The sequence below is a fragment of the Cheilinus undulatus genome, linkage group 16, assembly GCF_018320785.1.
Source record: "Cheilinus undulatus linkage group 16, ASM1832078v1, whole genome shotgun sequence".
NCBI classification, from domain to species: domain Eukaryota; kingdom Metazoa; phylum Chordata; class Actinopteri; order Labriformes; family Labridae; genus Cheilinus; species Cheilinus undulatus.
Window position 1 is genome coordinate 39694612 of NC_054880.1, and position 24368 is coordinate 39718979.

Here is a 24368-nt window from a genome sequence, read left to right on the forward strand (position 1 = left end):
AAGTAAAGTCATAGAGTTCCTTTACAATACCATACTCATACACACTCTGAAATAAGTATCAGAGGAGAAAGTGTGAGATTCAGAATCATACTCTCATGAAGCTCAAAGGTCATCTCTGACATATTTTCCCAGGCTTGGTGCCAGTTGAAAACAGTACACTTGTTGATCGGGTAACAGCACTTGCTTAGGGCTGAAGTTGTTAACAGAAGTTTTCTTTATGCTGTCAATTTCCCAGAGAGATTATGAGAAATATTTAAAGCTATAAAAAATAAATATTGTATCTGTGGCTATTATAAGTGGAGTTGGTCTTATTTATACAGCTTGGAATTTCAGATTTGCCCCAGACTTTATGTGCTCCACTGCATCTCTGCTCCGTGTTGCTCCTTGTTTGTACACATTTTTTTTGAAGGCCTGTTTTCTCTGTGTTATAATTCATTTGTCCTCTACTCTTCTGTCCCACAGACCAATGAAGTGACCAACAGGAAACAATGTCATCATTCCAGGTGGTGGACTCGTCGCCAGGTAGCAGCGTCAGCGTTATGGAAACGTCCAACTTCGCCCACGTCATCTTCCAGAATGTGGGGAAGAGTTTCCTGCCCCAGGCACCCCTGGAGTGTCGCTACACCCTGACCCCTTACATCACCCCCCACCCAAAGGACTGGGTGGGCATCTTTAAGGTAATTGCACACACCGCAGATACTTCAAAGACATTTTTAGCATGATCAATCAAAAGACAGACCTGAGTCATTCACGTTACAAAGAGATATTTGAACAATTACCAGCCCATTTCCAGAGTGTCTGTGACATGGATTATGTGTTATGGTTTTATTAATTGGGCCATAGGTTTTTACTTGGTACGTTAACACATACATCATGCTTGCACACTAATGGTTCAGATCTTCACTACATGCCTAAAACTTCACCACAAGCTTTGCTGTGGTTGCCCTGAATGCAGAAAGAGGAAGAGTGTACATGGTGGGCTGGTCGCAGTCAGTCTCGCTGGGGGGCAAACATTTGGTGCTCTTAATGAACCCCTCTGATTCTTGTTAGGACTTTTTCTCTCCTGCTTCAATTGTTCATCCCCCCCTCCGTCTTTCCATCAGTCTTTTTCTCTGCTTCCTGCTAACCAGACCTCCGCTCCGCTCTTTTATCAAGGCCATCAAATCTCACACGTAATTAACAGGAAATGTGTACTAGGAAACTTAATGTCTCGTAAAGTTAAAAAGACAAACATTTTATTGTTGTTTAAGAACTGACTTCAAATCCACCAGCTCAATTAAAAAGGAATAAAGATGCTGGGTTTATATGGAAAAAAGTCAATTGGAAAATTTAATTGTTAATCCCACTAATGAGACATGTTTGATGGTCGGTGCTTCATGTCAGGGAAGAAGCAGACAGCACTTCTTTACTTGCTTTGACGTACGAGTCTGTCTCTCTGAGACATTTATCTATCCAGTTTGGACAAATCTGAGTTTTCTCTACATTTTTTTACAATTAACTGTTCAATTTGTGATGAATCCTTGTAAGTGTAGTAAAAGATCTACAACTACATTTCCAAAAAAGTTGGGATGCTGTGTAAAATGTAAATAACAAACCAAATCCAATGATTTGAAAATGTCAAAAACCACTATTTTTTACAAAATCGAATCTAAACAACCTATCAGATGAAGAAACTGGGACATTGCACAAAAAATATTAGCTCATTTTGAATTTGATTCGCCCTAGTACTAATGAAAACAAGCTGGAGGAGCATTTTACAGGAACACTTCACAGGAGCAATTGCCTGTCCACAGAGTTGGCTGTGCCATCCATGAATACAAGTTAAAGCTGCGCCATGCAAAAAAGGAATCAATATGTGAACACAATCCTCAAATGGACTGGGGCTAAATGGAAGACTGTTCTGTGGTCAGATGAATCAAAAATGTAAATTTATTTCAGAAACTTTGGATGCTGTCCAGCTTGTAATTAGTGCACAGTTCAAAAGTTTGCATCTCTGATGGTGAGGTTGCATTAGTGCCTATTGTGTGGGCAGCCTACACATGGAAAGTCTCCATCAATAATAAAAATTAGATAAAGCTTTTAGAGCAACATATGCTCCCGCGTCTTTTTCAGCGAAGCCTTGAATATTTCAGCAAGATAATGCTACACTACATCCATCAAAACAGCATGGCTTCACAGTCCAAGAGTCGGGGTTCTATACTGGCCAGCCTGAAGTCCAGACCTTTCACCGGTAGAAAACATTTGGGGCATCACAGACAACAGATCCGGCAAAGAAGACCCAGGCCTTTTGAGCAGCTAGAATCCTACATCAGACAAGAACGAGACAACATTCTTCTCCAAGAACTCCAGCAACTGCTGCAGACTGCTGTAAAAGAAGAATGGAAGCTACAAAATAGTAATCATAGCCCTGTCACTGCTTTTTGAGATTTATCGCTGCCATCAAATTCAAAATGGTAAAATGTCTCAATTTTAACATCTGATATGTTATGTTCTATTGTGAAGAAAACATTGGTTTATGAGATTTGCAAATCATTGAATTCAGTTGTTATTTACATTTAATGCAGCACCCCAACTTTTGTGGAATCAGGGTTGTACATTTATGTCTGCTTTAACAAATCTATCCATCCCAGATCTATGCCACTCATCTCTATAAGGGGTGCTGGGGTCTGGAGGCAATTCCAGCTGAGTCAGAGGTGGGGTGCACCCTGGACTAGTTGCCTGGTAATCACTTACTATTAAAAATACTTACAGCCAATTTTGATTATAATAGGACTTTTAATAATGCCAGTATGTTATGCTTATAAGTTAAGGTTTGTGCTTGGGTTTGTCCGGGTGTTTGGCTACTCTAATGTAAAAATCAACAGGAGGGTGGGGTGTTAAATATGATTGATTAGATTTGACGTCCTCACTGAGCACCGATAATGATCATTGATGAGTCTTTTTGCTTCCCAGAGGCAAAAAGCCTTTGTGCAGAGATGACTCAGGGAGAGAGTATTTCTCCCCCATCTTACCTTGCACATCTAAAGGCGTTACCTGTTTCTGATAGAGGGAGAGAGAGAGAATGCATGACTCAGACTGCACAGCAAGGCAGTGCTTGTTTGAGTTGTGCACAGACACCCCCTAGTGGCTGAAAATGTTCACTGCCCACTGATAAAGTCCCCTGGTGAAACAAAAAACAATTTCTGTATTGTAGTGCTCAGTGCTCACATGCAGTGTATACACAGTAAACATCAACAGTGTACACTCTCATCAAGCTTGGCACGTTTAGCTGCGTTGTCCATAATCAAGATTAATTTTTCCTTCTCTTAAAAATTGAACATATTTGTTTTCCTTTATTTGTCAGGTGAAAGCATGATATATTCTGTTTGAGTTGGATGTTTGACACACGCAAGCACACACATACACAACTCCCTGAAAAGCCCTGTGGAGGTTTTCGGTTGTGGCATGTTTGTTGGGTCGGCTGGGAGAAACCCGTTGTGTAAGTGTATAATTAACATGTCATCACACTGTTCCCTCACACCTTGGCTGAATGATTGATAGCTGCTTTGCCTGTGATTATTTTATAACATCACTCCCGTGTTGGAATGCCACACCATACCTAACCAAATGTCAGTCACCTTCACTCTGCAATTAGCAAAATTATTTATGTCTGTTCCTTCTTAAGCAAACACACGTGAGCACACAAGCAAACCTGGCAGGAGTCCACGGCAGCCTAGCTTCACACTGAGATACTGCTGGAGGTGGAAAGAATGTTCTTGGCCTGCGTTTTCACTCTGACAATTACCATTTGTTTGGAATAGCATTATAGTCAGTGTAATGGCTCGATAAGGCAAACACTGCAATTAGATGTCATGCAACAACATTATCAAACCTGAAATTTTGACAATTGTTTGAGTAGCTTGGTTGATTTATTATTCAGAATTAGAGCCTTTCATTGTTTTGCTGTGTACTGGACTTACTCTTTTTTTTCTTTAATTAATTTAATTGATAGTTTGGATATTATTTATTATTTAAATATTTAACGGCAAAAATGTTCTATGTAAACATGCTAGACGTTTACTGCTATGTCATAATTTAAAGGTTATGGCTCCTTTAAAATCAACAAAGGCAAGTTACCCCTCCCTGTGTGTTTTTTATCCTATAATTTTCTGTACAACAAAGTGTACCTTGTGTTTTAACAGAATTATTGTTATAATTATTAAGTAGGGACAGACTTTCTACCCTGCATCACCTCAATTTAAAAATGTAAGAAAGTCCCATAGTACCACAGGTGGTTGAGTTCTCCAAAGCTGAAGCACAGTTATGTAATGTCACAAACATGTATCACACATGTGCGTTAAAGCTAAGTGTGTATGTGCGTGAGCGGCCCCGGCCGGGCAGGGAGAGCGTGTGGTTGTACGCTGCAGATTTACGACGCAAGACCTGAGTTATGATGTTCACAACTCTCTTTCATCAGCTGTCACCTAACAACACATGAAATCTATGGACTTAAATCTCCCTTGCCATTTTGTGTAAAATTTTCACCTTTTCTTCCCTCTTTCTTTGACTCCCCCCCCATCTTCTCTTTTCCACACGGGTTATTCTCACGAGTCTGTGCATGTGTGTGCATGCACCCAAAGCCGCATACACCCCGGCTGTCCCACCCCATTCTCACACCTTCACTGCCCCTCTGTAGTGTGAGCCCAAAAGGGGCAGGAACTGAGAGGAAGGAGAGCGGAGGAAGAGGTGTTTGAAAGGAAAGAGGGGGCATGTTTTTAAATGTTTCCATTCTTGCCTTGAAAGTTTATTTAATCCTTCTGCTTGCTGGAGTCACCATATTTTGAAAATCAAATCTCAAAAAATGAAGAAAAAGTAATCTGCTTTACAACAGTTTGCTCAGATGTTGATTTTTTTTGTGTAGTTTTCAGCATAATATCCTGCTTTCACTCTCAAGTTAGGCACTTTTTTTGTCACGCATTAACACTGTCCTTGTGCTTTACATCCATAGGTGGGTTGGAGCACAGCCAGAGATTACTACACTTTCCTCTGGTCTCCTATGCCTGAAAGCTACGAACCAGGAAGCACTGTGCACAGGACTGTGGTGTTTCAAGGTTTGCACACGCTCTCACACACACTATGTAAACCACCGTTCAGACCCAGGGTATCCCAAAGTAACTCCTCCATTTTACGGCGCATATAAAAACTAGCACTTTTATTTAATAAGGGAACACAACCACAAACGGCGGCCTGGGACCTGAGCACCTCTCAAACCACAGACACACGCAGGTTAAGGGCCTGCGAACTGGTTTTACTGGGCCTGGAACGGTCAGATATTACACAGTGAGAATATGAGAGCATGCTGCGGTGTGTCAGTACTCAGTAAAACTGGTCGGCTGCCGGATGTTCTGTGCTCACTCGTCCGTCCCAGAGAACCAGGCCTTACATATGAATGATGTGTGTGGCCTCACAGTGGCTTTTAGAAGCATTAACATTCATAAAAGGTGTGTAGTTTAAGGAAATATAGAACATTTGTAGACAAAATTTAACAGTGCTAAACCTTATTTTCTGCATTGTTTTCCTCCATGTTAAACCAGATCAGCTGCTGATATTTTAGCTCCTGTGTGGAGTTTTTTGCTGGTTATGAAACCAACTGAAATCAATGCTGGTGTCTCTAGATTAGCCACAAAGCCTGTGCCTGTGCTCACTGCCATGGGCTACGTGTCAGACACTGTCATTTATTGTCTGTAAAACTGACTTTTTTATAGATGTAAAATGAAAGATTCCAAATAGATACAGACCTGTTTATAGATTTAAAAAGGAAGATTCCAAATAACTGATAGTTTCAGTAAGCATAGTGAGCCTTTTTGTTAAAAATACTACTAAAATATTTGGATAAAATACCAAACAGGGGGTTTCAAAACTGAAAAAGTTCAAAAGCACTTAAAAAAAATAGGCCACTCTCTACACCAGTGGTTCTCAACTGGTGCGTCAGGACCCAAAAATGGGTTGTGGTGCAGTGTTCAGTGGATCACCACTAGGTGTTTGAAAAAACAATGGTGGCAAAAGTCCTGAAGTTCTTATTGGGGATGCATTGATCCCATTTATATTAGCCTGTTTTACTGTGAAATTGGGTAAATTTAAATGTTTGATCAATATTTCAACTAATTAATCTCTTGTTCTTGCAATAAATGGCTACTTTTCCCATTATAATGATGTAATTTCCCAAGTTCTCTGGAAAATGGGCAAAAATTGACACTTAATGATGGGGAAAGAGGGTTTAAGATTGGTCAGTTTTATCGCTTTCTTTTTTATATCAGGTGTTTTGGTCCAACAATACTACAAGCTGCAACTCATTTAACTAAACATGTGTTGTAGAAAATTTTTTGGAAACTTGGGTTGCGATCTGTTGTAAGACAGACTGGTGGGTCCTGAGGCTGGACCAGTTGAGAACCACTCTCTGCACCCTCTCCCTGCACACTTCCACTCCATGTGTGTTCTTACCTGGAGGGTCGAAAACATCCAAGCATGCTTTTGGAGTTTGTTTTGAAACCCTTTAAAAGCGAATATGTAACAATGCTTCTTTCATTGTTTATTACAGGAGACGCCCTGCACATTAAAGTGTTGCATTATCACCTTCACAAACTTAAACACACCTAAATCAGTTTAAAAAATGCAGTATCATACATATTTACAATCAAAAAAGTAATTTTTATTCAATTGTTTTTAAAGAAAATCATTTATAAAGTAATTTTTTAAGGTTAAAAAGGTGATTAAGTTATCTGTTGTTTCTTTGCATTTCTGGGAGTTGGTAGCTTGAATTGATAAGTATATAGGATCAGCCTCTAAGCAGTTTGCTTCTGCCTGTGGCTTTTCAGTCATAACTTAACACATGACTATTGACTTTGTTTGAGATGTATATAATGTGTAAAATGTTGGGAGTCTGTGTTATGACTGAATAAAAACTGCAACTGCTACTGCTAAGCTAGCAGCATATTGGATTTTTTGATGGAGTGTCACCTGTTAATTCAACACGATTTTTGCCAGTTCTGCATGTCAGAGAAAATAAATGATTAAACAGTAAAAAATAAATCATTAAACAGTGAAAAGTGAGTTAAATCTTTTAGCTGTTTTTTTTTTTTGGTGCAGGGAGTTTTTTTCTACCTGAAATATAAGAAAATGACCTCGTGTCCCACATGCAGTACCACTGGGGCCTACACTATAGAAAACACTGCTTTAAGGTTTCTCCCCTCTCAAACACTGTCTATGGGCGGTTACCTGAGCAGGTGTGAAATGTATCCCACGTCATGAACATGTGAAAGAATCTATCTGGCATGTCAGGTTAGATGTTTCAGAAAAGCTCTGATTTAACCAAGGCTTATTCTTACACCATCTAATCAATTAAAGAATGTAAAACAATGCAGTGATTTGTGAATTACCTGAAAACTTTTATTTACCCAGAACCACATCTCCTCATCTGTTGCAGGTTATTATGTCCCTAAATCTGACGGAGAGTTCTACCAGTTCTGTTATGTCACCCATGCTGGTGATATCAGAGGAGCCAGCACGCCATTCCAGTTCAGGTGTGCCACTCCCACTGAGGAGCTGCTGACTGTTACCGAGGACGACAGCAACTCAGACATACTGGTGGTCACCACCAAGAGTGGCCTGTTAGAGGTAGACCACACAAATGAAAAAGAAGAAGTCTTTTTTTTTCTGGGTTTATTCAGTTATCGAAACTCGTAATGCCACAGAGGTTTGGGCCTGTTACATCAGTTTCATTATAATTTTTAAGACCTCTTTTCATAAATTATCATAGCATTGTCTTTTCAAGCCAACAAAGATATGAAAGATTATGTTTTGTCAAAAAAATAAATTTATTTTTCTGTTTTTCATTGAATAAATAAGACAAACAGCAAATAGACAGACACAGAAAAGACTATTTGTGAAGCCTGGCACACACTTAGAGGCTTTTGAAATCTTAACTGATTTAAAAAATATAAGAGATCTTGCACATGGTGACAAATACTGACTGATTCAACTGTTTTGTTCTTATAGTGTTTGGTTTGCAATGAGATGGCCAACATGACACATCAACAAGAAGTATCTCCACTCTCAAGTGACTTTAGAGTAAACAGTCTAAATGTGGCTAGCTGTTAGCTACCTGCTACATTAAATGTGGTAGTAATTTCAGTCCAGCTCCTTTCCTTGTTAGTTGGACTGTGTGGTTATTACAGCATGCATTGCATAAACACACATGATGCTGCCACAAATCAACACTTTTGTCCTCCATATCTGAACTCAATTTAACCTTATGCTTCATCTTTATTTTTGTCACCATGGCTGTGTTTGTTGTGCTTCCTTCTTCAGTTAGCCTGTGTCCTGACTTGCTATTGCTCAAATAAAAGTACAGTTACTTTGGATAGAACTGAGTTAGGTAGAAATAAAAGTACTTGGCTATAAATCTACTCAAGTCAGAGTAATGAGAAAGGCAGTTAGAGTTTACTCAAAGTACTGAGTAGCTACGTTTGATATCAAAGGGGATTTCACAATAACATATGATCTTTCCCTCGAGTGCAACAAGAGCAAGAGAATATGAATCTCCAACCAAGTGGTTATTACCTGGTTGGAGTGACTTAACCTTAAGTGAAATGCAGCAGCTGTTTTAGGATGAAATGTGGAATCATTGCACTGCTATGTGCTTCTGATCATATGTTTTGTTTTTTTGGCTTTATTTTTTTACTCAGTACTTGATGCTCTTTAAGATTTAATGAACTACAATTCTTCCCCCAAACATACTTAAGTAAAAGTGATTTTAAAAAGTACAAGTACACAAAAAGCTACTCAATTACAGTGATTTGAGCAAATGTAATTAGTTACTTCCCACCCCTGGTCTTAACCCACCTCACACCACCGGGAAATCTGCCATGAGAATCTTTAGAACCATCAGATTATCAAGCCTTTGCCAACTTGGGTCTAAAAATGGTAATCAGACCAAAAATCAGCACCATTAAAATCTTCAAAGGAGCATGAACCATTCTCATCCTTTCTCTCCATACCCTATCCTCTTTACTTTTTTCTGGCAGCATGTGGAGGAGGCACAGCAGGAGCGCAGGGAGCTGCTGAAGGCCATGCGAGTCCTCCAGGATGAGAAACAGCAGCTGCAAGAGGAGCAGAAACGTCTGGCCAGAGAGAGGGAGCAGGAGAGGGAGACGTGCTGCCTGCTGAGGACACACAACCAGGTCAGGGAGGGTGATGCACTAAAAAAAGCACAGCTGCAATAGCATGCAATGATATAGATGTAATGTAGATTTTTTTCAGTGCATTTATATTAGTCTCTATTTGACTCTCTTTTTTTAAACATCTTTGAAACAGCACCCCAGTTACGAAGCCATGCTGTTTGTCTCAATGCTTAATGCTGCAATTGAAGATACTTTTAATAGGAGATTGTTCATATTAATTTTGTTGTTTTCCTTTTTTATTTCACATATAACATGACAGCATGACTCTGGCCAGCCTCATCTAATTATACTTTGAATAATTCAAAATTGGGAGAATATGTATGTTGCAAATGCCTCTAAAATGCTCAGACAAACACTGAGACTTCAGGAGATTTTCAGTGTGTTTGCACATTTGTGTATTTGTTTGCATTGTGTGTATTTGGAGGCTAAGTGTGCACACAAAGAGACAATCCCTATTTGTGTGTGGAGCCGGTTCCTCGCTGCTGATCACAGGTCTGAAAACTTCAAAGAACTGAATTTCTGAATAATCTCCGGCCATGTTTGAGGGACACACAAGGAGCCGCTGCACGTGTGTCATAGACTGTGTATTTGTGCGAGCGCCAGTCTTTCTCTCCCTCTTTTAACGACCTGACTCAGTGGGCCAGAACGGAATCGGGATGCAGTTTTCTTGGGCATCTGGCGTCAGGGACGATGCCATCGCAACCACAGAGTGAACAAACATGACGTCAAACACACAAACACACACAAACACAAGCGCTCGTACGCATACACAGAGCGCCCCCCCCCCCCCCCTTTTTTACTCTCACATTCAGGTTCCACACCACAAGGCCTCTCTAATATGCATTCACACATGCACAAGCGCAAACACTCACAAACACACTCATTATGCCACCCGCTTGCAAACGCTTTTAGTGTGTGTGTGGAATGAGAGGAGGGTAGTCCACAAAACCACCCGCCTGAAAAAAGAGCCCTGCCCAGCCCCAGGGACAAACACCACTCAGTCACGCGATTCAGTGGCCACTGCTTTCTCACTGTCTATTTTCTCCTCGCTTCTTTCCTGCTCATTCTTTCTCTTAATTTTTTTTTATCTCTTATCGTTTTCCTAGCTTCCAAACATCATAGATATTTCTTTATTTAACCAGGTTAGCCCCATTGAAGTCAGAGGTCTCTTCTTAAAGGGAGATCTGACTAGGAACGGCAGTAATTGACAGTTTCAACAACATTACACTTTAACTCCTACAGTACACATTAAATGATAATCACAATGATAAATCATAAATTTAAAAAAGGCTATTCAGAGTTTGGGTTTAAGACCCTTCACCAAGGATGAAAGAACATTCAGAGCTTTGCAGATTAAAATCAGTGGCAGACTGTTCCAGGCAAAAGGTGCAGAAAATCTTGAAGCCCTCCTTCCCAACTCAGTTCAGACTTTGGGAACAGCACAAGTCAACACAAAGTCAAATGAACGCAGGTTGTGCAATCCATCCTTCAAGATTAAAAGAGAGGGAAGATGGTCTGGAATTTTGCCCAGAATGGCTTTATAAATAATAACGTGGTGGTGAGTAAGAAATCCACAATAAGTGATCGATGTCAGTGCTCTGTTAAACACACTCTTCAGTGTATGAAGACTCTGAGCAGAGGCATTAATGCACAATACATCAGCATAATAAAGGACGGGTTAAAAGGTCGACTCAGCTAGTCTCTTTTTGACATAAGAGATATGGCTATTAAATAATGAGACTGCACCTATGAGGATAAAACCACGTGGTTCACAGTCATGTAGAGTGTTACGTATTAAAAGTTGGGTATTCACACACAACTTCTGTAAGTTTCCAATAAGTGACGTGTTTAGTTCACAGCTAGCTACTGACTGAAGTGCGCGTGTTTCTGCGAAGGCATCGGAAGTGATTAGCATAAAGGTTGAGCATCTTTCCAAAAAATGTGGGTTTCCTTCAGTTTTATCTACAATGTCTCCTCAAATTTGCTTACATATTTCCTTTTGATCAGGAGTCAGAAGATTTGGAAAAACTTTGGCACACACTTTTGTCCTGGTCAAATTTTCTTGTAAAATTTGCCGAACTGTCTCTTTATCTGCTATCATTCTTATACTGAGTCGGCAATCATTTTTAATCATTTGCTCTATTTGTTGAATGTTTGCAGAAGTTTTTGATGTGCATGGTCGCCCACAACTCTTAGAAATCCTCTCTGCCTTCACAGTTTTGTTTGTGCCATTTGGTCACACGTGCACATGACATGCAGTGCCCCAATACACCTCACTTAATGTCAAGAAGATGAGACTGCTGTTTTGTTCAATTTCACCTAAAATTTCATGTTAATGCATTGCTCAACATTTAAGCTAATTATGTCTGGCACCTTTGCAAAAACACATGCACTTCAGTCAGCAGCTAGCAGGGAAGTACAGACGCCACATATTGGAAACTTACAGCAGTTGTGCGTGAATACCCAACCTTTAATATGTCACACTCTGTGACTGTGAAACACGTGGTTTTATCCTCATAGGTGTAGTCCCAGTAGTCTGCCCACAGATATGGCTGGGCCCATGACAAACCCAGAGAATTGGCCCTCCCCGGTGGTGATTTATTCACATAGTCAATGTGAGTGTGTTGGGTCAGTAGCATTTGTGATAGCATCCTGGCTAGCCTCATTTTGGAGCTGAATAGTGTGTCAAGCTGTTATTGGGTCTGATATTGAAATTGTTTAATCATGCCCCCTTTTGACCCCTTTTTATCATTTGTCCATATACTTTTGCCACTTATAACCCATTTTCACCTCATCTTTTGCCACTTTTAACCAATGTTCACCACTTTCTTATTCAACTTATAGCCACTTTTTGCCACACTTTCCAATTTCTTTCACTTTTTTGCCACTTTTCACCAATATTTGTCACTTTTTTCCCCTACCTTTAACCCATTTTGCCACTAGACCCCCATTTTTGTATCATTTTGCAGTTATTTATCTATTTTTCCACTTGTTGTAACAGTATCTTCTACTTCATATTTTGGTACCCTGACATCAGGCACCTGTACCCATCGACATTGTTAACATTATCAGTAAAAAAGTAAATCTGTTTAAAGAAAAGGGGTTCACATCTAGAAAAGGGGGATATTGTATTGATAAATGAAATATGTTTTTCTTGCTCTGATAAGAGTGGATATTTTTTAGGTTAAAAACAATATATGGTTATCACTGCTTAACTTTAAAATGTACAATGGTTTTTCTGACTTCCATGGGCCCCAGAAAGCTCTCCCTTTTGTCCCCCCTTATGGGTGGCCTTGCCTTAATGTGAGAAAACCACATGAGAATATGAACTTCAAACCTGGTTGTTCGGTATAAGGCAGGGGTGTCAAACTCAAGGCCTGGGGGCCATATCTGGCCCGTGATACAGTTACACCTGGCCCGCAAGGTCATATTATATTATTATTATAACTGGAACTAAAATATGAGGTCTGCAGATTTCCTCCAATAAAAAGATATAAACTTAACCTTGATTATATGAAATATCCTTAAGTCATAAAAATATGAAAAACAAATAACGAGTAAAAAAATAACTAGATCAAAAGAAATGTGGGAAAACAAATTAATTTGTGTTTTCATTTCACATTTTCAATTTTGCATGGCAAAAATATGAGTCAGTCTGTTATTTAGGCTTTTATTTGATATTTTGACCATTTTCAATTTATTATTTTCACTTTTTATCTGAAATTTTGATGTTTTCATTTGATTATTTTGACTTTTTATCTAAAATTTTGACCTTTTCAATTTATTATTTGCATTATTAAAAGCATTATTTTCACATTTAATTTGGTGTTTCGACCTTTTGAACAAATAAGTTTGGCTTTTTAAATCTCAAAATCATTTATCATCATTGCTCATTTTTTTCCCCATAGTTTATTACAGGTAAAAAATGAGGTTGACAGTTAAATGACAAGAGTTGACAGGAGTTCGACACCCCTGGTATAAGGTGTGACTCACCTAACATAAAATGTAACAGCTGTTTTTGGGATGAAATGTGGGATGATTCTCTCGCTACTGCAAAATTTGTGTTGTGAAAGTCAAACTTTTGGCCATTTTCTGGTTGTTGGCAAGAAGCTTAGACCTCCTTGTTTAGGCTTTTAGTGCTTATTTTCTTCTCAGTGCTTGATGCATTTAAAATGTAAGAAAATACAATACTTTCCCCAAAATATACCCAAGTTAAAATATAGATTTTTAAAAACTACTCAAAAAATATAAAAGTACACAGAAAAGCTACACAGATACAGTAATATGAGTAAATGTGATTAGTTACTTTCTACCTCTGCCTAAATATTTAAAGATAACAACTCAGTTTCTTGACTGTATTTAGTAAAAGTTTTTCTTTTAACAGTTAAGACAAAGCAGTGTGAATGATACATAAAGCAAAGTAGATCTAAATTGAATAAATACTGAAATGAAGGAGTAAACTTCTTTAATTTCCTCCACATTTTCCTCCACTCCTCTTTAATCATCACGATGAGTCAGATTTCACTTTATGGTAATTTCTGAGTAATTCATCTGATAAGCCCTAACTTGGCAGTCATGCCTCAAACCAGCAGTCAGCTCAGGAAAAACTCAATGAAAGCAGAGAGGTGGAGGCAGACGGAGGGAGTGTGAAACTCTCAAACATGCCAAGAGTTCTGTGAGCTTCAATCCAGTCTCTTATCGCCCCCTAGTGCCGCTCTGCGGTACGTCCTCACAGTGACGAGCAGGCTGCTTTCAGTTAGTCCTCTGCTCTTTTTACGAAGGACAAAATCGCCATAAATTACGTGGTAATACTCGCGCACACACTCTGTTATTACCGTGCTGCTTTTCATTCAACAGGCATGTCCATGTGCAGATATATGACTTGTGCAAGTAGGTGTGTGTGTCTTTAAAAGAGCTTTTACAGAAGGTGTGTTAGCTCAGGCCACACTGATGAAAATATCCCCAGTTAACATGAAAACATAAGTACATATTTTGTGGCTGCTAATTTTACGACTACACTTTTTATAAGGTCTTTATGCACTGCTAAAGTGCTTCCCAAACGCCAGCCGTAAAAATCATACAGTAATCTGCACAGAGCCAAGCCCAGAGGGAGACGGGCCGGAGAATGCATTGCTGCGTGCACATGTGCTCGGCGCTGTCTGTCTGCCTCCATACGTTCTTGAATTTGTAGCTGCGTCTTCCTGCAGCCGTGCGAATGTGCGAGTACGGGTGTGCAGAACTAGAAAGGAGGGTGTGTGCGGAGGTATGTTGTCCTGTCACAAGCAATATTAGCTATGGGTGATTTAATGTCCTTCACTGCTGATTAGCAGCAAGTTCAAACAAGGCACTTCCTCAGCCGCCCCACCACATGGAGAAAACAGACCTCATTTGATCTGTCGCACACTCGCAGGAATCTCTATCTCTCAGACTACATGAGTTACAACCGCACGAATTCACCACAAACTGCTACTGTTTGTTCAGTTTAAACAATTCAGCTACTTTGGATTCTGAGTGTTTTTAGTGTGCATCAAAATGCTCTCAAGGAGAATGATTTATAACTACTGTTTGGTGAATGATGGGGAGATAACGCTTCCCTCATCCCCTGGGGGGAAATTCATAAGTTACACCTGCACCTTAAGCAGGCTGGTGAGGTGGGAAACAGAAAAAAGGCTTTTCTTTTTCATGTAATAGGCACAAAAACCTGAACCTAATAAGCTTCATTGAAGGTATGCTTAAAAATCCCAGAGAAAATAATATTTTTAAAACTAATGCACTTGTATAGCCTTTATTTTTAAGCATTTGGCTATGTGTGCTTCTTCCACATGCTACTGAGGCTCCTGTTTGTTAAATTAATGAACTATTATATTCCTGTTTCTTCAGACTTCAATCATCCAATCCACCAAACAAGAGCTATGGCAGACTAAGCTGTTTGGCATTGAAGAGAAGATTTGGCACATTTTTCATGGGTACAGCCCACAAACTCAGCTCTGCTGCTCATCCCACAAATGCATGATCCTTACAAATGTGGCACCATTTAAGAGAAAAATAAACAGGCTTTCCACTAGTTTAAGATTTGTTTTCAGGAAGCATTGTTTCACAAAGAAACCATCTACCAAACACAAGTGTACTTACTTATTGTGCTAAGTTTATAATGCTTTATTAGTAATTAAGACATTAAGCTTTAGGACAAAACCAATCCCAATGCACTGTAGTCAAAATGAAGAAGAATAAAACTCCAGATCTGGGGAAGGATCTACAATAAAAGAATGCTTTAAAAATGACTACAAAAATATGACTGCCTCTCCAGGCCAGATTTTATCTGGCAGATTCCTGGGAGTGTATTGCCCTAGACAAACAAGTAAAAAATAATTAGTTCCACTTTTCGTATCTGAACAGTTCTGACAACAAAAACTCATCGTAAATGTCAAAATGGATTTTGATGAGTTAATTCGGTTGGAAGAAGGGCTGCTTTTGTTCTCTATAGGGGTACCTAATGATAAGGCAAGTGAATGTAGGTGAAAATCTATAAAAACCTATTTGTAACATGACAGATGTTGGTAATAAATATTGCGTCAGCTCCTGCTTTTGGCCAACTCTTCCACTCTCCAGCTTCCTGACTCTGCCTCTTTGATTGGCTGCAGCGCCCGTCACCCTGATCCACAGCTGTCTCTCTGTCTTGCAGGAGCTGCTGCGTTCATCGCAGGGCCTTTCAGAGGAGCGGGAGGAGGTTAGAAGGAGATTGACGGAGGCCACAGACCGGGTCCGCCAGCTGGAGGAAGACCTGCTGGGAGTCACCCAGAGAGGCCTGCAGAAGGAGACGGAGCTGGACTGGTGAGTTTACCTAACACATGACCCGTCAATTATCTGAAGTGATGCATCGCTGAGCGTTCAAAAGGATTTGTCACCTGCCATGTGCTTCCTAAACATATACATCATTGCACCTGTCTGCACGCAGGCAGGAATGACGCAAAGTGAAAAGGAGCTCCAGACTTGCTGCCTTTAAGCTTAAAAGGATGATTATTTACCTGGAAAACTGTTCAGAAACTTTCTTAAAAAGTCTTTGTATGCCTCTTTTTTCTCAATTGCCTTTTAAATTAGAAGCTGTGCTACCCTCTGGACAAAACGATGCGCTTAAATTCATTTGGTCACAGATTGTTCTTTGTAGAACTGTGCACGCTAACACAAAACACACTCTCCCAATGCTGTTAAAATATCTTCTGAAGTTGTACATTTAAATTGAAAATGTCAGTTTTTGTAAAGTATTTTACTTTGCACACAGAAGCAAAACTATTTCACAAAGACCAAAAACTATCTGGGTCAAAATTATAACACCCCCCCATAACAGCCTGCAGTCTTTTGTTGTAGTTTTCCACAAGTCTCTGACATGTGTCCTGATGAATCCCAGGGTTCTTTTTTGGCCAGTCTCTCAATCTCCTCCAGATTTGATAGTCTTCTGGCATGGAGAAAAAAAGATTACTTAATTAAAAAAATGTGCAGGGGATAAAATATTTTGTGGTTTTTAGGGAATCCTTTGTCTTTAAATCTCTCCAGCTATTAAATTTCCATGTAAGATCAATATTTCTGCTAGTTTTAGCAAGGATGACTTAACATTTTATCTGTTACAGAAATCCACCTGTCAGCCATTATTAGGAAATATGATGCTGATTAACTCTGCAGTTTTTTGTCTGCTTTCCAAACAAACAGAAGGCCTGTTTCCTGCACGTGTTTCTAACCAGTCAGGACGCCAGCGTAGAGTAGTAAACCCTGTGATAGACAACATGACAGCTCCAGATATGTAGCCCATATGAGTGGCTTCAGTGTGGGCAGTAATAACTCATTTCCAGGGGCGTTGGAACAGGGTAGGCAACACAGGCAATTGCCTAGGGCCTCCAGGTGGAAGGGGGCCTCCCAGACAGCTGACATTGGACAATATCAACATAACATGTCGGGACTCTCCCTACCAGCAACTAGCCAGCAAGAGGGCTGCCAAACCCAAACGTGTGTATTTGTGATAGATAGTTATAATTGATGAATGAGAACGAATCCTTCTTTCAGGACAAGCCAAAAGAAAGAAAAGGCAAGAAGAGTATGTAAAGAAAAAATAAGACAGTGCTATGTGAGAATGTGTTACATTAAAAACCCTCTAAAACCAACAAGAAGGGATACAGGTTATTGAAAGTTAAATAACTTTTGAACCATGAATCATAGCCTCTTAACTTTCCCCCTCTGGAAGCCTGTCATTTTGCCAGTGTAATGAGGCAATACAGGCCTTCATAACTCTTACAGTGGCTTGTCTAGCAAGCCTGGAACTTGGGTGACTTTCTGGGGTCTTTAAAGATTAAAATCACAGCAGTGAGTCTGACACTGAGCAGCTTTTTATCCGTTTTCTAATCTGTGCTAGCTTTAGCATTAGCCACTTTAATGTTTCCCACAATGCATCCATGGTCCGACATGTTTTGCCAAACTGCGCATGATTCAACACTTTGAAAGTGAAAGACAGCCTGACTACCTCATAATAAAGAGACATAGCCTGTTATGTGGCCCTCTTCTCTCTGTAGACAGGAATTGCTTTATATAATTATTTTATAATGACTCAAAAGCAGCCGATTCCAAAAAGCACAAGGACTTTTTTTTGAATATTTTGACTATTTGTCAAAGGGTAATTTTTGTTTTCACTTTTTTGGTCATGGACCCTGCTCATTTAGCTGTCATTGCCTAAAAATTACAAACACTTTGAAAAAATTAAGATACTAACAGCCCCTGCATCATCTGTCAAAGCAAAAGCTGGCCTTTGTACAAATGTGGTTGCTGACCCCTGCCTTATGAGGCCTGTGTCTGTTGAAGGTGGCTGTGGTATTTAGGCTGCGATGGCCATGTGTTAGTGAGGCTCAGATGAAGAACGGCATGGTGGGTGGTGAGGGCTTACAAGAAAACTGGTCGTGCACCAGATGGTTTGAGTGTGCTCCTTTTTGCCTTGTTTTGGGTGATGAGGGCTTCCATTGAGCAGGGTGGCTCTGGGATGCTGGAGCCCACTGTTCAGCCCCCCTGAGGTGTCATGGGACTAACTGAATGAAACACTAATGAAACACATGGGACTAACTGAAGGGAGGTTATCACGAGTGAAAAGCTGGCTTCATGTTGAGTTGTGGAGGCCAAAATTAAGGGCACACCCTGGTTTGAGTTTCTTCAGTGGGTGCTTATCCTTTAAGTAACGCACAAGCATCTTGTGTATATTTCAAACTAAAAGAAAAAAGTATAGCATTATTTTCTTTCTGTGCATGATTATGACACAAGGAGGGAGAAAAGCTGCTAAAAAGTTGCTTGTTGATCTGCAAAATAGCTTTTTGCAAATTTAGAAATCATTCAACATAGTTATTTGCAATTGTTTTGCTACAATGATATATTAAAGCCATTTTTATAATTTCTTGTAACAGCCTGCGAGACCGTCTGAAGAAGCTAACAGCAGAGAGAGACAGCCTAGAGAGCCAGCTCAAGAACGAGAAGGATGAGAGAGACCTGTACAAGGTAAAAGAAAAACTTTTACCACTTTCACTCTGGTTGAATGAAAAGGTGCATTCTTGACTGAAATGTCATTTTGACTTTCTGTCATTGTGACGAGAAGGCCCACTTGCGTAGCACCGAGCTGGAGAACACTAAACTGAGTGCAGAGCTGCAGATGCTAAAGGCGGTTGAGCTGAACCGGGAGGTGACCATCGCCCAGTTCCAGGAAGAGCTGGACCGGCTCCGGGCGTGTGTTGCACAGAGGGATAGTTTGGAAAAAGAGCTGCTGGCACACAAAGCTGACAAGGTAAAAGTAGTCTGACATGTCCGTTACCTTCTGCTGATGTGTAATAACTTAATCTATTATATTTCTTTCAATACATATGTAGGCAGAGCTGGCCCGTGTGCGTGAACAGCTCCGCCAGGCAGAGGAGCAGCTCCAAGCGTCCCGGCAGCAGGCCTCCCTTCTGGCCTCGGAGCTCCGGGACTCAGCCAGTGCCCGCGACCACACCATGACAGAGCTGTACCGCGCCCGCTTGGAAGTTGACAAGCTCCGTGCCAGTCTGGCTGATGCTCAGGCTGAGTGCCAACGCATGGAGAGCCAGTTAGACCGCATGAGGAGCACTGCACAGAAGGAAGTGGTCAGTATCAAACATTGTCATTCTCATTCTCTGACTTTGACTTGTAAAGCTATAATAAGCAAGTGTTGAGAGAAAATCTGAAACAAATACCAAAGAGGCTTTTTCTGCAGGAATTTTAAAACTACTTTCTCTGCTAGGGTGTTGGGACGAGTGCGGAGATGACCCCTAGTGTGATGGTGGTGTCAGAGGCAGAGGCTGAGCTGCAGAGAGAGGTGGAGGAGCTGAAGCTGCGTCTTCACATGGCGGCAGAGCACTACAAGGAGAAGTACCGGGAGTGTCAGCGCCTGCGTAGGCAGGTCGCCAAACTTAACACGACTGAGGCACAGGGGGTGAGTAAAGGGTAGAAAATAAAAAAAAAACAAACAAACATGCAGGTTGATTTGCACTTGTATTGTCTGCTTGATAAGTTGCGTGTCTTTTGGCAGGAGCCAAAGAGAAATGCATCTACTGAGACAACACTGGAGCCATTGACGCCAAGTCCAGAGTCACCAACAGCAGGTACACCAACACATAATGCATAATGCAAATGAAAAGGTAGACATTCAAGATCTTCTACTTAGAGTGATCTCAGTTGGGAGTAATACATTGCAATCAAATAATATAATGAATGGCAAATTGTGTTACATTCACTTGAATGGAGAAACTCCTCCTTTTGCTGGGCCAGTACTAAGACTCTTCTGCCAAAAACATGAACACTGAAAGTCCATCTTATGATCTGTGACATGATTTATAGAGAAGTAGATCACCCAGGTTGCCTTTGTAGAATACTTTGAAACACCAAATTTTACACTTTGACACTGTTTTAATTAACACTGTTATGGTAAAAAAAAAAAAAAGTATCAGTGCAATGCAATACTATCTTATTTTTGTGTTTTTTGCAGGAAATATAGCTGCTGCGGTCCTAAAAGGAGCCGCTGAGACGACAGTCACTCCAGAAAGTGACAGGAAATCCACACAAACCGATTTATACACCAGCACAGAGAGAGAAGAAAACCAGAGGGAGAAATTGCCAACAGAGGGTGCTGAGGGAGGAACAAATCAACAAGAAAACAAAGAAAATGAGGAGAAGAAGGACAGCCTGGCAGAGGAGAGCCTAAGGATGACAAGCTGGGTGGAGGTGGAGAACGAGAGCACCAAAGAAGAGCCTAACATTGAGGTGGAGGCAGCTCAGAAGGCGGCGGCGGCGAGGGATGCAGTGGAGGGGCAGGTGACGCTGGAGACAGAGGGGAGGAGCAACCTTGAGGCAGAGAAGGATCAGACTCGCTCGGTGGAGGAGGAGCTGGCGATGATGGAGGAGAAGTGGAGGGAGCAGTGTGCAATCAACGAGACGCTCAAACAGCGGCTGGCTGACGAGGAGGAAAGATTCAGGGTAAGAGGCAACACTGACACAGTGACAGAAAGATGAGCAGCTGCTCTTCAAGTCCTGAAGCAAGAAAGCTACTGAACCCTAAATGAACACATTACACAAAGGTTAAAATGGCACACATGCCTCTTCTAGTCCTCCTCCTTACACATACAGTGTAATACAGTGTAATTGTAGTGCATCAGACTGTTATGTGATGCCTACACTCATCTTTTACAAGCCAATTTTCCAGACCATTTAATTTTTATTTGGAATATCATTTGATGAAGTTAGAAACACGAAGGACTATAGCCATTGGACCACTGTGGATATTTTACATAGGCCTTCATTTTTATATTTAGACTTAGCCTGTTGAGGATAGAAATATATGGCAAATTCATGCTCATCACATAAAACCTGACACAGCAGATAGACTGGTTCATTTATCCATGGTATGGGATATATTTAACATCTGCATACCCTTTGTTATGTAAGGATAGAATCTGCCTGACACATTCACCAAAGGCCAATCAGAGTAACAAAACATGAAAATTTAGGCTTGTGTGCTGCCGTGAAGTAAATTCCATAATGTGAGCTGGACAGGTAGCTGTTAATGTGTTTCACTGTCGGTGTAGCCAGATGGTAACTCAAACTGACGCTGAAGTCAGCCAGGAGAACAGCGAAAACATATTCTCCGCCAAGGAAAGCTGCAGTGTGATTCCTTCTCAAGTTTCGATAAAACTGCCACTAAAGCTGCATCCACGATAATCTCTTCGCTGGCCGCCGTTGTTGACAGGGTTGCAGTACAACTAAACTGTCTGTAACTACTCCCTCTTTCTACTTAAATGATGCTGATTGGTCCAGTTACCCTGCAAGTGAACTTTTAGCTTAAAGCTTTGCGAGATGGATCAGCATGGAATCCAGCCAGTCCACTGACTTGGAAACCAGTTTATATCAGGCACTTTTTGCCTTATTAAGCCTTGAGCAACTGAAATTACTTTATTTATAATCATAATTGATGCCTATTAACTCTTCATTTGATAATTAAATTGTTTAACATGCCACCTAAATTTAATTTACAGAGCATTCAGAAAGCACTCAGCCACCCTTCCTTTTTTTCAGTTTTGTTATGATTTAGCCTGATGCTACAGACATTTGAATTCATTTTTTCTTGCATTAATCTACACTTGGTACCAGAAAGGGAAAGTAGAATTTTAGAAATACTTGCAAATTTAGAAAAGATAAAAAACTAAAATATCACATTGACAGATGTATTCAGACTCATTGCAACGACACTTGATATTTAGCTAAGGTTCCTCCAATTACTCTGCATTGTTGCTGAGATGTTTCTACACCTTGATTGGAGTCCACCTGTGGTTAATTTAACTGATTGGACATGATTTGGAAAGGAACAATGCACTTCATCCGCCTTCATGTAGTTGAAAGAAAAAAAAAAAAACACCTGACCATGTTTTGTACTGTCTAGCCACTCCACCATAAAGCTCAGATCAGTAGAGGGCTGCAGTGATGGTTGCCCCTCTTAAACTTTGTCCCATCTCCTCACAGGCTCTCTGGAGCTCAGTCAGTGTCCATCAGGTTCTTGGTCACATCACTAAGGCCCCTTTCCCCTGATTGCTCAGTTTGGCCAGGCAGCCAGCACTAGGAAGAGTCCTGGTTGTGCCAAACTTCTTTCATTTGGGAAACATGGAGGTCACTGTGCTTTTGGAATTTTTCAGTGCAGCAGAATCTTTTTCTAGCCTTCCTCAGATCTGTGCCTTGCTCTGTGGGCAGTTCCTTTGACCTCATGGCTTGGTGTTTGCTCTGATATGCATTGTCAATTTTGAGGCTGTCTCTATAGAAGTGTATGCCTTTCCAAATCATGTCCAGTCAGTTTTATTTACCACAGATGGACTCCAATTAAGGTGTAGAAACATCCGCATCAATGCAGAGAAACTGGAGGAACCTTAGCAAAATATCAAGCTCTGAATACGTACGTCAATGTAGCTACCAGTGTTAATTTCATTGACTAGATTATGACTAAAAATGTTTTTTCATGAAGAAGACTAGACAAAGACTAGCTTAAAGTAGTTTTTTGATAGTAAAAACTGATGAAAAATATGTTTAGTTTTTCAGTTGGACAAGTAAAGACTTAAGGTCTTTTTATTGAATAAAACTGGCCTAAAATGTTTCGGAATTTCCATTTAAAAATCTAGATTAAATTTTTTGAAGACGGAAAATGGCTAAAATGTAACTAAAACTACAGAGCATGTCAATCTAAGGACTAGATAGCTGCCAAAATGACCACTGTATTTGCTTTGTTGCATACCTGATCACATGTGTGCACACAGCTTCCATGGTTTAAACATCACCACCCCATGCATGCTAACCAAGCTGAGATTTTCGAATATTTCCTGCTACATTTACACATCGGCTCTCTTGACTTTTTGCAAAAATGGAAAATTTGGCTTTTTGCTCAGACACAATCCTCTCAGCCCTTTTGCTTTTTGATGGTGCTGCACCTTTATGATGTGTATACACGTATCCCCTTCTGAGTCTTGGTAACTAGTTGTAGCTCTTGGATGGATGACTAACAAAACCACTGTGTTATTTAGTCACTCATTTCTTTACGGTTACCTTGTATGTACCTAGTTACTCCATGCTCCCACTAGGTCTGCCTATGTGTGTGGCATGTCTGTGTGCGTGATTCAGCACCAGCACTTGAGCTCACTGCATCTATCTGGCCTGTTGCGTTTTGCGTACAAATGTCAGCCAAAGTACCCAGCAGCATTTAATCTTTCTGAGTGAGTGTGTGTTTATCGGCGCTGTAAATAAGGCTCTCCCCCGTCTTTGATAGAGTCTCCTGTCTGAGGCGAGTGCCCCGGGCTCAGAGCTGCTCTTAATGGTCCCGGAGACTGACAAGAGAGGCAGCCACAGAGCGCCATGCTTTACGGCTGTTTACATCAGCCACCCAGAGGAAGAGGCAAGGGGGGGGAGACAGGGAGGGGAGCACAGAAATCAACTGTTGCAGAATCCCTTCACCTGAACTTAACCTCTTAACACTGCGCCGTAAATTAATGAAAGGTGGGGGGGAGGGTGAGAGTGGAGATGAAAGAGAATCGGAGAGAGAAAAAGAAGCAGACAGAATTTAAGAGCAAAAAAAAAAACTGGATAGATAGACTGACAGACAAGAAGCAGAAAGAGAAACCAGGCAGAGGAGAGGATTTGGACCCTTTGTAATGGGATGAAATGAGAGATCCATGTAAACTATCCCACAGGGTCAGTCCTGTTCAAAAGTAAGAGATTTACTATGAACCCCCACTCTGCCCTGCACACGCACACTGTTTCTGTGGCTTTACAGTAAGCACCACACATCTGACACCGCTCCAGGTTAAATAAAACTGCACTGAACAAATATTTTGTTCCTCAGCTTGCCAATGTGTATGTTTACTGATATCTCCTTTAGTCCGTTAAAATGAAATTCAACCTCAAAGCACACAAAATAAAAGAGAGTGAGTTTAATAACACTTTTTAAGCAGACACTAATAACTCAGTTGACAAACAATAGGCAACCGATGTGAGTAATCAGTTAATCAAGAAAGTTAGAGACTGGTTTGGATTCAGCTCTAACCAGAATTTATATTTGTAATTATCCATGTTTAACTTTGA

The 24368-nt window shown here is 40.6% G+C and overlaps 1 protein-coding gene across 1 annotated transcript in view; it reads left to right on the forward strand.

Moving 5' to 3' along the window:
* tax1bp1a (Tax1 (human T-cell leukemia virus type I) binding protein 1a) overlaps positions 1 to 24368 on the forward strand; it is a 36061-nt gene that overhangs the window by 2805 nt on the left and 8888 nt on the right. The window contains exons 2-12 of the mRNA XM_041809235.1: positions 463 to 677; positions 4988 to 5090; positions 7463 to 7653; positions 9063 to 9218; positions 15901 to 16049; positions 18653 to 18743; positions 18841 to 19026; positions 19109 to 19360; positions 19498 to 19689; positions 19786 to 19858; positions 20242 to 20729. Coding sequence (XP_041665169.1) covers positions 489 to 677; positions 4988 to 5090; positions 7463 to 7653; positions 9063 to 9218; positions 15901 to 16049; positions 18653 to 18743; positions 18841 to 19026; positions 19109 to 19360; positions 19498 to 19689; positions 19786 to 19858; positions 20242 to 20729 — 2070 coding nt within the window. The 5' untranslated portion in view covers positions 463 to 488. The remainder of the gene's footprint in view (positions 1 to 462; positions 678 to 4987; positions 5091 to 7462; positions 7654 to 9062; positions 9219 to 15900; positions 16050 to 18652; positions 18744 to 18840; positions 19027 to 19108; positions 19361 to 19497; positions 19690 to 19785; positions 19859 to 20241; positions 20730 to 24368) is intronic.